The 12,802-nt window shown below is 33.8% G+C and overlaps 1 protein-coding gene across 24 annotated transcripts in view; it reads right to left on the bottom strand.

The window, feature by feature from the left end:
• The window catches only part of LOC130900405 (ATP-binding cassette sub-family C member 10), a 136,766-nt gene that overhangs the window by 89,475 nt on the left and 34,489 nt on the right, over positions 1–12,802 (bottom strand). For 22 of the 24 annotated variants that reach the window (XR_009060162.1, XM_057810983.1, XM_057810976.1 and 19 more), the window contains 3 exons: positions 6,921–7,144; positions 6,627–6,864; positions 6,302–6,570 (listed from right to left, as the gene is read on the bottom strand). Coding sequence is in view for 23 of the 24 variants with exons in the window: in XM_057810983.1 (XP_057666966.1) it covers positions 6,302–6,570; positions 6,627–6,864; positions 6,921–7,144 (731 nt within the window). In the remaining variant the exon portion in view is untranslated. Of the gene's footprint in view, positions 1–6,301; positions 6,571–6,626; positions 6,865–6,920; positions 7,145–9,174; positions 9,298–9,368; positions 9,549–12,802 lie in introns of those variants that run through there. The other 2 variants (XM_057810996.1, XM_057810995.1) reach the window with 2 other exon arrangements.

Genomic DNA, 12,802 nt, shown 5'->3' with positions numbered 1-12,802 from the left:
TCATTTAATTTTACTCTCATCGTAAATGTATCATTAAGTTACAGTGCAATACGTATTTATTAATAAGTGAAAATACAGTTTTTACTCTCATGTGAATTAACACGTGTTTTGAGCTCCTGTTAACAACGGCCATTATCGTACCTGTACTTATTGTACTTACATTTTTTGAGAAAAATTTTAAATCAAAACAGAAACGTGATCAGTTTATTGTCGAAGAAATGGACACACGAGATGTCCTGGATTGGAGAGGAGCTACTCACCTTCAATATGATACATCGGGGGAAAGAATAGTGTGGGCTAATGTTATAATGTTTGAGGTTCGGAAGGATACAGGAAGCAGTGTGTTTTACAAAACATCTTATGAAAAAAAAAGACATCATTTAATCTGATTGACAAGATGGTAAAGAAAAGAGAAGGCTCTATAACAATAATTCCCAGAGGTTTATCGTCCAAAATCACTTCAAACACCTAGACCAACGTCGAGGAAAGTGAAATAAAAGTAATGTGTTGACTCTTCAGTAAACAATGACACACTCAACACTCCAACTCTTAGAGTCAAACAAGCATACCCAATTCCCCCAGGTTTTACTGTTTTGAAGAAAGCGGATCTATTGAGTTTGTGCATAGAGAACCTCATTTCCCGTCCATATCATTCTTTTTTCGAAAATATGTGAACTTTCACTGTTGGTGAAGTCGACGAACAATCTGAAGACGAGGATGACTAAACTAATTCAACAAAATAAAATCTTTTATATAAAAAAATTGTAGCCTAATCTTACAATTTCATTTAAAAAATCTTGCCTTTTTTTATCCTTTGCCGTAAGGATACTATTATAGGATTATAATAGTCCTATAAGAAATTATCACAAATCAAAAATGTTATGTTAAGTGCAATACAGTAACATAACAAACAAATAATAACAATGCAAAATCATTTTTTTAAATATCTGGGCAATACTGTAACAACTCGAAGTAGAGTTATTGTAATAATTATTTTAAACTTAATTCTTCGAAATGATTTATGTGTAAATTGTGTGAATCTCACCGATTAAATAAGATTGAATAAGATGAGAAACTGACAATAAACCGTTGAGCAAAATCATCAGTCCTAATGCCAAATATCCTGACTGACGATAAATTTTTGACATATGCAACATACTTTTCTGCGTTCAACTACAACGTAGTATTCAAGAGCGGTCGTCTAAATGCTGACGCAGATGGTTTTTCCAGAGTTTTGGTTCATCGGGCGACAATTTCAGCCGACGCAGCCTTCAATCTTGGAACTTCTCACATTTGCATGGCTAATGTCAATCAAATTTCATCTCAAATTGTGAATGCTGAAACCATCACCACTGCTTCATTCTCTAATAGTGAAATTTAAAAGATAATTGCTGAAATGTATATACAACATTGTATTCAGTAGTAGGCTGAAATACCGTCCTGCTTAACACCTCTTAAGGATGTTTTTCGATTTTCATTTTTTTGCATGGTTTCCCTCAATTTCACATCACAAACTTGTCCAATTATTTCAGCTGGTCGCCTTAAATCGATACAGTCACTTCCACGTAATCGAGTTCCTCAACCTTCCTGATGATTCTGAATATGTATAGGGAACTGAATCTAGATTTGCTAATAAAACGAAGCTATTGTTGAGAATTGATCAAACAGCTGACCCGACCTATCCCAGCCTTGACCTTATACTTACCTCACACTATTTTATTTTATATAGAATCAAAGTTGGTAACCATGTTCAAGTTGATTTTTAATTTACTTTAATTTCAAGAATTTTTAAGTATTGAGCAACAATCCGACGATTGTTCAGCAAGAGTTTTGTTAATCAAAACAAGTATTTTCAATCGATTCAAAAGGTATGTTCGTTTCGTATCAAATTAAGCTTTATTTTTGTATTCAAATCTTGTCGCCACATGCCAAAACTTTGTTCGTTAATTTGTTTTCACAGAATTGTAAACAAACAAATAAGTTGCTTTTATATAGAGTCCTGAATATTTTTCTTATTAAAATTGTAAAAGTTAGATACTGATTTTTGTGTACATTGACAGGTACTTTTTCAAACTTTGTTCAATAAACTGAACATTTTGTCAACTTTGGACTTCATTATTTCTCAACTAAGAACCCAAACCCACTGAAAATAACAACAACTATATAGGTTGTTGAATTGGTTAGATTCTTCTTTCCACTGTAATTTCACCTTTGATGGTCCTGTTTGAAAAACCAAAGAGGGAGAATCGATTTGACTGTAATAGCTGCACATGACAAGATGAAGTTGATATATTGAATTTTAGAAAAAGGAGAAAGTTATATTTCTCTCCATATCCCGATGTAGATATTGCATCTGATCATAATCCACTGATTGCGAATATAAAATTTCGTCCTTCAAAGATCAAGAAAACAGCTAATAACAAATATATGCACACGAGTGAGAGACGAACATCTTAAAGCAACTTATAGTAGACATATCAACGAGAGCCTAAGAAAGATAGAACAAGATCATCAGGATATAGAAGGAAAAATAAAGACAGCTGTAACTGAGGCTAATGCTGAAGTCGCAAATAATATAAAAAGAACCAATAAAAACGTAGACTATACAAAACTCGATAAAACCAACAAAAATACAAATGATAAGAACAAAAATAAGGTAGCAAAGGAAAATTGGATAAAGGACCGTTGCGAAGAAGTAGAACTCTTACAAACGAGGGGCGATAGTTTCGAATCACTCAAATAGGTTAAAGAGATCTCGCGAAATATCAAACCTCCCGCCTAAAAAATGACCAAAATGATTTTATAAATACCCAGGAGGAACTGGCCAAGACATGGAGAGATTACGCTTCATCTCTATTTAGTGATGACAGACCAAAACATCCTAGCATAAGCCTGCCCACTGAAAACTTATCCGGCCGTCCCATTATCCGAAGTGAAATAGAACACGCGATAAAAGTAGCAAAGCTGGGTAAAGCTACTGGACCAGATGACAGCTATAAATCTGTTAGACATGTTGGTAAACCTTTTCAAAGACATCTATAGCACGGGTTACTCAACTTTTATAATGATTCCTAAGACATCAAAAGCGGTAAAATGGAAAGATCATCGACTGATTAGTTTGATGAGTCATATGCTCATCATCATGCTATTCCTCCGTATCGTTCACACAAGGATGTTCAGAAAGTTAGAAGAACTAAGTGGAGTGACCCAGTTTGGTATGGGTACACGCGAAGCAGGTTTTTTGCCTAAATACCCTCTTTCAAAACTGCATTGACCAACGAAAATACGTTTACATCGATTACGAGAAGACGTTTGATACCGTCAAACATGACACTATGATAAAAACGCTGCAGAGCGTCAGCATCGACAATAGAGATATAAGAATTATTCAAAACCTCTACTGGAACCAGAAAGCACGGGTTAGGCTGAGTCAGAGAATCAACACAGAAGTTTTTTAGGGGTACGCCAGGGGTGTATTTTATCTCCTATGCTGTTCAACCTCAATGTAGAGAATGTCTTTGCTGAGGCTCTTGAGGGCTCTGATTATTGCGTTAAAATTAATGAATACCTGCTGAATAATATTCGCTATGCGGACGATACGGCAATCACAGACAACATACTCGAGATGCAATTATTACTAAATAATATTGGGAAATCATATGGCTTAAAATAAATGGAACAAAAACCAAGTGCATGTTAATAAGTAGAAATGCAATTTTAAGTGCCCAACTGCATATAGATAACACGTCTATCGAGCAAGTGAAGACGTTTCAGTATCTAGGGATAACTATAAATGAGAAATGGGACCCTTAGCAGTTAATTAAATGCCGAATTAAACACGCAATACAGGCATTCATTAAATTTAAACCGATGTTGTATAACCTTAATCTCTCCTTTCCTTTGACCTTCGATATAGAATGATCAAATGTTATGTGTGGTCAATTTTACTGTACGGCATGGAAACATGGACATTAAAAGATATCGCCCATCAATAAACTAGAACCTTCGAAATGTGACCCTTCGAAGAATGTTGCGTATACCATGGACAGACAGAGTGAGGAACGAGAATACTTAGAAGAGCGGGGACTGAGACAAATTGATCAAGGTGCGAAAGGTTGGATACTTGGGGCACGTTCTTAGAGGAGAAAGATATGCAATACCCTAATGGATCATACAAGGAAAGAGAGGCGTAAGCCGAAAACAAATGTCATGGTTACGTAATATAAAACGTTGGACTGGCATAAACAACAAAGATGAACTGTGTAATGTCGCTATAATTAAATGTCTGGCCATAAGATAATCGCCAACGCACTGTAGGTGCAAGGCAGTAGGAGAAGAAGAAGATATTTCTATCAATATATTTATAATACTTCTATAAATGTTAAAATATGAGAAAGTCAGATAGTAACTTCATCATTATCATCAAGCCTTTCAATCCCACGTGGATTATGGCTATCGCTTTGGCGTTTTGAATTCTTTTTTTTTGAGATGGATTACTCCTCGTTTTCTAATGTTTATTTTCTTTATAGTTTGTTTTGGCTGCTTTATTTTCTCTATAGTTTGTCGTTTGTTTTGGCTGCTTTTGTTATTATTTTCCATTCTTTTCGGTTCCGGTATTTTGCTCTCCAGTTTACTATATTGAGTGCTCTTATGTCCTCCTCTATTTCGTTTCTCCAAGTTTTTCTCGGCCTGCCCCTTTTCCTTGACCACAATGGGATCCCTTGCGTTATTCTTTTGATCATTTCAATTGGTATCTCACTATATTCTCCTTCCCCAGTTCTCTCTTTATTTCTTCGTTTTTCTTTGCTCTTCTTTCTCCTTCCTGTGTTATAGTTCTCATTATCTTCCTTTCGGTTCCTCTAAGTTCTTCTTCTTCTCTTTTGTTTATTACTGTTGTTTCCATCGCATATGTGATTACTGGTCTCATTAGGGTTTTGTACATTTTTATTTTGTTTTGCTTAATTATGTTTTTGTTTTTTGGTAGATTTTTGTTTCTTCCATAAGTTTGATAGCCCTTTTGTATCCTATCCCTTATCCTCTCTCTGGTTGTTTGTCCCAACGTTATTCCTAGATAGTTTCAAAATTCAAATTTGTATTTGCAAGTTTTCAGTTGGTTTGCTCTCTGTTCTAGTTTTCCTCCTATTTTCATATATTGTGTTTTTTATGCATTTATTTCCAGTCCGTAATTTCTTGCTTCTTTTTCTAATTTGTTGATCAATTTTATTAATTCTCTCTTTCCATTTGCTATGATCGTTACATCATCTGCGTTGGTGACATTGGATCTCCCTGCTTAACGCCCTCATTTGTGTGCGTTTTATCTGATGTTGTACCTTGGAATCTCACTTTAATTTCACTCTTATTTAGTATTATTTTTATGAGTTTTCTCAATATTTTTGGATATCCTTGTCTTTCTAATTCCTCTGTTATTTTCTCTCTTTTTATTGAGTCGAAAGCACTTATGAAGTCAATAATGACTACATGAATTTCTCTTTTAAATTCCGCTGTCTTTTTTATTATTTGGTCTATAGTGTGGGTTGCGTTTATAGTTCATCTTCCTGCTTTAAAGCCGTTTTTATAATCCCCTAGTTCTGTCTCTGCTAATTCCTTCAACCTTTATCTCTATAGTTCTCACATGTTTCCTTATTACCTTTCTTAAATATCGCTCTCGTTTGGGATTTTCTTTTGTTTCCATATCTGCTCCATTAGTTGATGAATATGAATAGTTTTTCTCTACCATATTTAAGAAGTTCCGGTTCTATTTCTTCATCTCCCGGGGCTTTGTCATTCCGCAGTTTTTTGTTTCGTCTTTTACCTCATTTTCTGTGGGGCATTTACCTCTTCATTTTCTTCCTCTGTTAACATTATTTTTTTATTTACTTTGATTTTTTCTTTCTCGCTAAGTCTTTCTCTATAGTATTCTTTCCATATATTTCTTATCTCTTGTGGGAGGTGTTTTGTTTTGCCGTCTCTCGCTTTTATCCCTCTTGTTTTTATTATTGTTTTATAGTTTTGATATTTTATCTTTTTGTAGAATTGCCTTAAGTTATTTGTATTATTAAGCCATTACTATTAAGCCATTCGTTCGATTTTTTTTATAAATTGGCTACGCGATATAAAACTGGACTGGCATAAATAAAACCGGTGAGCTGTGTGATGTCGCTATAAATAGATTGCTGACCATAAGATAATCGCCAAGACACTGTAGGCGGAAGGCAGTAGAAGAAGAAGTAGATATTTCTATTAATATATTAATGATACTTCTATAAATGTTAAAATATGAGATGTTCACATTTTTACTTACATCTAATAATTTTTGGATGCGCTTTATTGATACCCAAGCTTCGGTCATACCATTCAATACCCAAGGAAACGCATTTAATGGACTAACTAGCATATTCAATAATGCGATACTAGTGAATACAGTCGCAGCTGTTAGCTTATTTCCCATAAGAACGTAAGTGATAAATGTTAAAATGGATATGATTACAGGAGTAGTTGCCCAGAAATATACACAAAGTGCATCCAAATATTTACGACTTTTCAAGTACTTCAGTTCCGCATCTCGTTTTTCTAAAACAAACAGTTTTTATCAATTTTTCTATTGAGCATCGACATTTACAACTAACTTGTAATATTTCGAACGAAATGCTGTTCCCAAACATACAATTTAATTGCTCTGATACTTCTTAAAATTTCCGATATTAATTTCACCCTTTCATCTTTTTGTTCCATTATTTTAGTACTGAGCTGCCCTATTTTGTTAGCAATGTATTTGTTTATCGGAATAAGTATTATGGTGAATATAACACCGGCCAAAAATGCTAAACCAACTTGTTCGTAAAGCAAATAAAGAGTTACGACGAGCTGAAATTATCACGAAATTCTAAAATAAAGAGAAATTTATTTATTTTTTTATTTACCTGAAACGGTATGCTCCATAATGCGTGAAAACTTGGACAAGAATTCACGATACGATCTGTATCGGTTGACATGTAATTCATTATTTCTCCAACAGACAATTTTGATAAAAGTATTGTTGATCGAACAGATAATACTTTTCTGTATATACTATTTATTATAGCACCTCGCATTTTCAGACCAACCACCGACATCAAGAAATTAAAATGGGAATCACAAAGAGCAGCTAAAATAAAATAAAAAAAATCATTGTCAGCATTTACAAGGATGTATTAATATCTAGTTAGACTAGACCAGTTCCATGCATAAACAAATTATTGTGTTAACATAGCAACGAACAATAATTTATTAGAAGTGTGAGTGTAAAGTTTACCGTCAAAAAAGTAAACCAAAGTTACGCAATAAATTAAAAGAAAAAATTTTCCACCGATATTGTGAAAATCGAAAAATTGTACCTGTATTCAAAAGGGTTAAGAGGTAAGCAGATTTACGAAGATATGCTTAATACCCTTGGTGATTAATGTATGCGACCATGAAAAATTGGACTGCAAGCTTCAAAAGAGGTAAATTTTCCATTGAAGATGATGACCGATCGGGAAGGTGGCCAGTTTATGGGTCTGTCCCCGAAAATATCGACGCAGTTGATGACATGATTTTATCAGATCGTCGAATTGGGTTAAAAAGGATATCTGAGACACTGAATATTTCATACGAATGCGTTTATCATATAGTTCACGTCAATTTGGACATGAGAAAAATTGCTGCAAACTGTTTCCCCAAATTTTTGAATGTTGACCAAAAGCGTGCAAGAGTAGAAGCATTGCGTTCCATCTATGCTCGATTTGAAAGCTATGTAGACTTCTTAAACCGAGTGGTTACTATGTATGAGACTTGGGTACATTTCTACAATCCAGAAACAAAGCAACAATCGATGGAATGGCGACACTCTGGTTCTCCAAGACCAATGAAGTTTCGTGTTCAAAAATCTGCTGGAAAAGTTCTTGTTTCAGTTTCTGGGATTGCCATTGAGTAATCATGATTCATTTTTTGAATAAGGGTAGAACAATAACTGGAGATTACTATTCAACATTACTAAACCACTCTATGGGAAAAAATTGAAGAGAAAAGACGCGGAAAGCTATTCAAAGGTGTTGTGTTTTTGCAAGACAACGGCCCTGCACACAAATCTCATGTTGCCATGCAAAACAGTCGGGATTTAGGGTTTGAATTACTAGAACACCCCCCTTATTCACCAGATTTGGCTCCGTCCGACTATAATCTCAAGAAGAAACATTTATTTGAAAGGTTTGGAGACGTTGCAATAAATGATGTAATAAATGTATCCAATTAAGAGGAGAATATGTTGAGTAATAAAATATTTTGAGATTGAAATTTTGTTCGGTTCTATAGTAGGCTGAGAATTTTTCAATATATCCTTGTATGTACCTGATCAATATGTTTCCTAAATCAGAAATGCGAGAAAAGGAGAAAACCTCTTCACATTATAGAATTGGTATACGAAGACTTCAAGACTTTAAAAAATTATATAATGATAAACATTTATAAGCATTTTAACGGGAATATTTTTAAGTTTTTAGAAGTGATAGTATTACGATTTAAAAAAGGAACTGACAAGTTTTTGTAAAAATTCAGATATAAACAAAACTGCGGATTGAAGTTACATTCAAACCAGCTAGGGATAGGTGGTCAGGCAAAACAAATTGAAAATATTAGTTTGAAAACTGCACAAGCAAATCAAATCCTGCCTGACTACACAAAAAAAATATTCAATCAGCTTGTGTGATAGCAACATGATTCCCCACTATTATTTATTTTTTTATGTATTTTATATTAATTTTTCAATGTTAAGCAATGATAATTTAAATTGTATCTTTTTCTCGGAAAAAAATACAATGTGTTTTGGTTTTTTTAATGTTTTTTGTTTTCTTTATACCCTAGTTTGCCTAATAATCAGTTATCAATTTTTGATAAAGACTTAAAGAAAACGTCAATTTTTTATCAATTTTTCAAAAATTATTAGAAAAAAATAATTTTAAAACAGAAGAGACCTAAAATAAAGAACATTTAGAGACATGAACTTATCAGTTACATAAATCAATAAATATGTATGCATTTTTTAAAACAGTTACGCACCATAAAGTAAGAAAAATTAAATAATGGCATAATTGATTAAAAATTAACATTGTTTAATTCCAATTAAAGAATAAATTCACGTTTGTCAATACTTCCACTCACTTGATTTATTTTCACAGTATTTCAAATAATGTTTCCCTCTTTTTGGTCTCCTGTAAAATTTCAGTTTTAGCAGTTGTGTGTCATTGTTCTTTTACGGCGATATTTATTTAAATACTATACAACCTGGAAAACAATAATTCTCAAGCATTTTCAAACACATCTACTCCAGTGGAGGAATATACTATCTTCCTTACCAAAAATTTGGTTTCTGGCTTTGGAAGTATTGTTTTGAACAGATCAATATTGAAATTTCGTTGATGTAAAAGTCTTATCCAATGACCTTGGACCTACTATACCAATTTCACCATCATCGTCATCTACAATCAACATTATCTACAAATGTTTTCATACTCAGAACAGTGCCGTGCAGTAACTTTGGCAAACCCTTTGTATTTTAATAAAAAAAGGTGTTTTGTTTGCAATTCATCCCATTTTACCTCCTTATATTTGAGTGTTTGGTGAGATTGAACCATCTGACTCGATTTCTTCATATAAAGATTTTGCATGTTCTCTTACAGTATCACATAATTTCAGTATTTGTCTTTTTTATAATTCTCATATCTGTACGGAACTTTTTGATTTTATTCTCTTTATCAGCTTCTTGCAGTTGTTGTTGTATGTGGATTGCTTGAAATGGGAAACCACTTTTTCAGGAACCAGATCAGCAACAATATCCGTGCCTCCTGTAATGATTTACGGTAACAACAGGCTGTAGAGCAGACATGTCAAAGATACGGCTCGCGGGACACTTCCGGCCCCTGGAACGTATCAAAAGGCCCGCGATTGTAATGTGTCACAGAAAAAAGAATCATGTTTTTTAGAGCTTGTGTCTAGACAAGCAAGAGAAAAAGATAGTATCGCCATCTCTTAGTAGTAAGCGGAAATATCCTATTATTGTTGTCAAGAACGAAAGAATCTTCCACGCGCTTCAAGTCTTGACTAACCATATAAAGAGAGTGCGTCGGCGCGACGTGAGACAGTTGAGTCGAGTAATCGAAGGGATACTGTTGGAGAAGGATTTTAATTGTACTGAGAAGTAGTGATTGTGAAGGTATTGTGCATTTGTTTGTGTCGTGTGCGTACGATATCTATAAGTGTTGTGTCGAGTTCCATAATTGTTACGATTTGGGCATAATGTCACAAAAATTTAAAGTTGATAGTGGTTGCAGAGTTTTTCAGTCTAAATGGGAAATTGGATATTTTTTTCATAGAATGGAAAGGTGAACTACTGTTTTGTACAGTTGCTGTTTGTAAGGAGTTTAATTTGAAGAGACTACTAAAGCTAATATAGAGAGCGAAGATGCCCTGGAATCAAGTTTTATTATTGCATTAGAAATCGCGAAAAGATCAAAACCTTTCACTGATGGTGATTTTATTGAAGACTGTATTTTGTAAGTTGTCGATGTTCCAATTCCATCTCAAAAGTCAATAATTCCAAATGTTTCTCTCTCAGGAAACACTGTTGCTTCAAGAATAAATGATTTATCTTAAAATTTGGTTCTTCAACTGACGAAGAAAATTAAGGAATTCACAAACTTTTCACTGGCTGTTGACGAGGGCACTGATACTGTTGATACAGCTCAACTTGCTGTTTTTATACGAGGCATTAACAGAAACTATGAAATAACTGAAGAACTATTAAAGTGCGTTCCATTGTCAGGTACTACAACAACAAATGATATTTATTCTGCAATTGAGCATTTGTTAGCACAGAGTGAGTTCAAAGGTACATTTTAAAGGTAATCGTCTAATTGACGACTTCAAGCAAGGGTTCGCTGCTGAGTATAGCAGAGTCTCAGACACATGTGTTTTAAGTTCACCCAGGCAACCAGCAAAAAACAATCCCGTTCGTGTTTCCTTCCAAGAAAATTTTACAAATCTGAATTTTTTGCAGATGCAGTTGAAAAGTAGAGACTCTAACGAGTAAAATGTACTTTCTTTCGTCCCGAAATGTTGAGTTTTCGAGGATATAGATAGCAGTTTCTTCTTCAGCCGGGGACGTAATTTCCTTCAGTCTCTAGGTGACTCGAAAACTTTTTAGTATGATGTGACCTCGAAGTTTGAGCGCATTTTACAAAGAAATGACATCTCTTAAGGAAAAATCACGGGTAACCTTTTTTGTGGGAAATTTCTTAAGCTACATTTTTGATCCCTTCACTTTCTCCGAAATTTGGCATAGATTTCGAACTATTTGCAAAATTCGGAATTTTGAAAATTTAAACAAAAATATATCGGTTAGCGGCCAAAATTTTGATGTTAACTTTCACTATATCGACAAAGCACCATCAGAACTACTTAAATCCAGAAAATCACTAATTTTCGTGGGACAAGAGCTGTGATCACTGGACTAAAGGAGCAGAGGACTAAATCCCCGAGAGTTCAGGCAATTTTTACAAGATTTGGACGAAAAAAGTTTTCCGATGTTGAGGCACAGAGAACCAAAAAAAAAAATTGGATGAATATTCTCAACTTCTGCAAAACTTCATCACGTATTCAACAATCGTTTTGAGGATTTTCACAAAATGAATTAAATGAAATTCCTAACAATCCATTCAATTTTGAGGCTTCACAGACACAAGTTCATTTGCAAATGGAGTTGATAGATTTTCAATCGGACAGTATTTTGAAAGAAAAATTTAATGATATTAACGCTCTTACATTTTATACACAATATTTCAATGAACATCTCCAACCAATTCTTAAAATAACTACGACGAATATGATACCTGACATCAATGAGCTTGTCAATAACAAGAAAAGTCAGATATCTGGATCCTCGAGCTCAACATAATTCACCATCTACCATCTTTTATAACTTTGATATGATTTTTAATAACCTTATATTATATACTTATATAATTTAATAAATAAAATTGTATAATAATTCAATTCAATTCAAAATTGAGTTTGACACCTCTGCTGTAGAGTCTGATTAGGAAAAATCATTTCATTGAGATTTGTTTTCTTGATGGCAGGACTTTGTATGTATTTAGGAGAACCTTGTATAGATAGATACGAAGATATATTAAAAAATTGCAAGTTTTTGGTCAACATTCAAACATTTAGGGATCCATTTTGCAGCAATTTTTCTCATGTCCAAATTGACGTGAACTATATGATGAACGCGTTCGTATGAAATATTCAGTGCTTCAAATATCCGTTTTAGTCCAATTCGACAGTCTGATAAAATCATCTCATGAACTGCATCGATATCTTCGGGAACTGACACAGAAACTAGCCTTCCCGATCGATCATCATCTTCGATATAAAATTTACCTCTTTTGAAGCTACAGTCCAATTTTCACGGTCGCATACGGAGGACATTGATCACGAAGGGTATTAAGCATATTTTCGTAAATCTACTTACCTTTTAACCCTTTTAAATACAGGTACTTGATGATGGCTCGATACTCCAATTTTTCGATTTTCACAATTTCGGTGGACATGTTTTTTCTTTTAATTTATTGCGTAGCTCTGGTTTACTTTTTTGACGTCAAACTTTACACTTCTAATAAGTTATTGTTCGTTGCTATGGTAACGCAATATTTTGTTTATGCATAACTAGATATCAATACATCCTCGTAATACATTTTTATAAGCAGATGAAATATTTTTCTTATATTTCTCT

This window comes from Diorhabda carinulata, chromosome X (genome assembly GCF_026250575.1).
Source record: "Diorhabda carinulata isolate Delta chromosome X, icDioCari1.1, whole genome shotgun sequence".
Classification (NCBI taxonomy): Eukaryota; Metazoa; Arthropoda; class Insecta; order Coleoptera; family Chrysomelidae; genus Diorhabda; species Diorhabda carinulata.
This window is presented reverse-complemented; position numbering and strand designations above follow the sequence as displayed.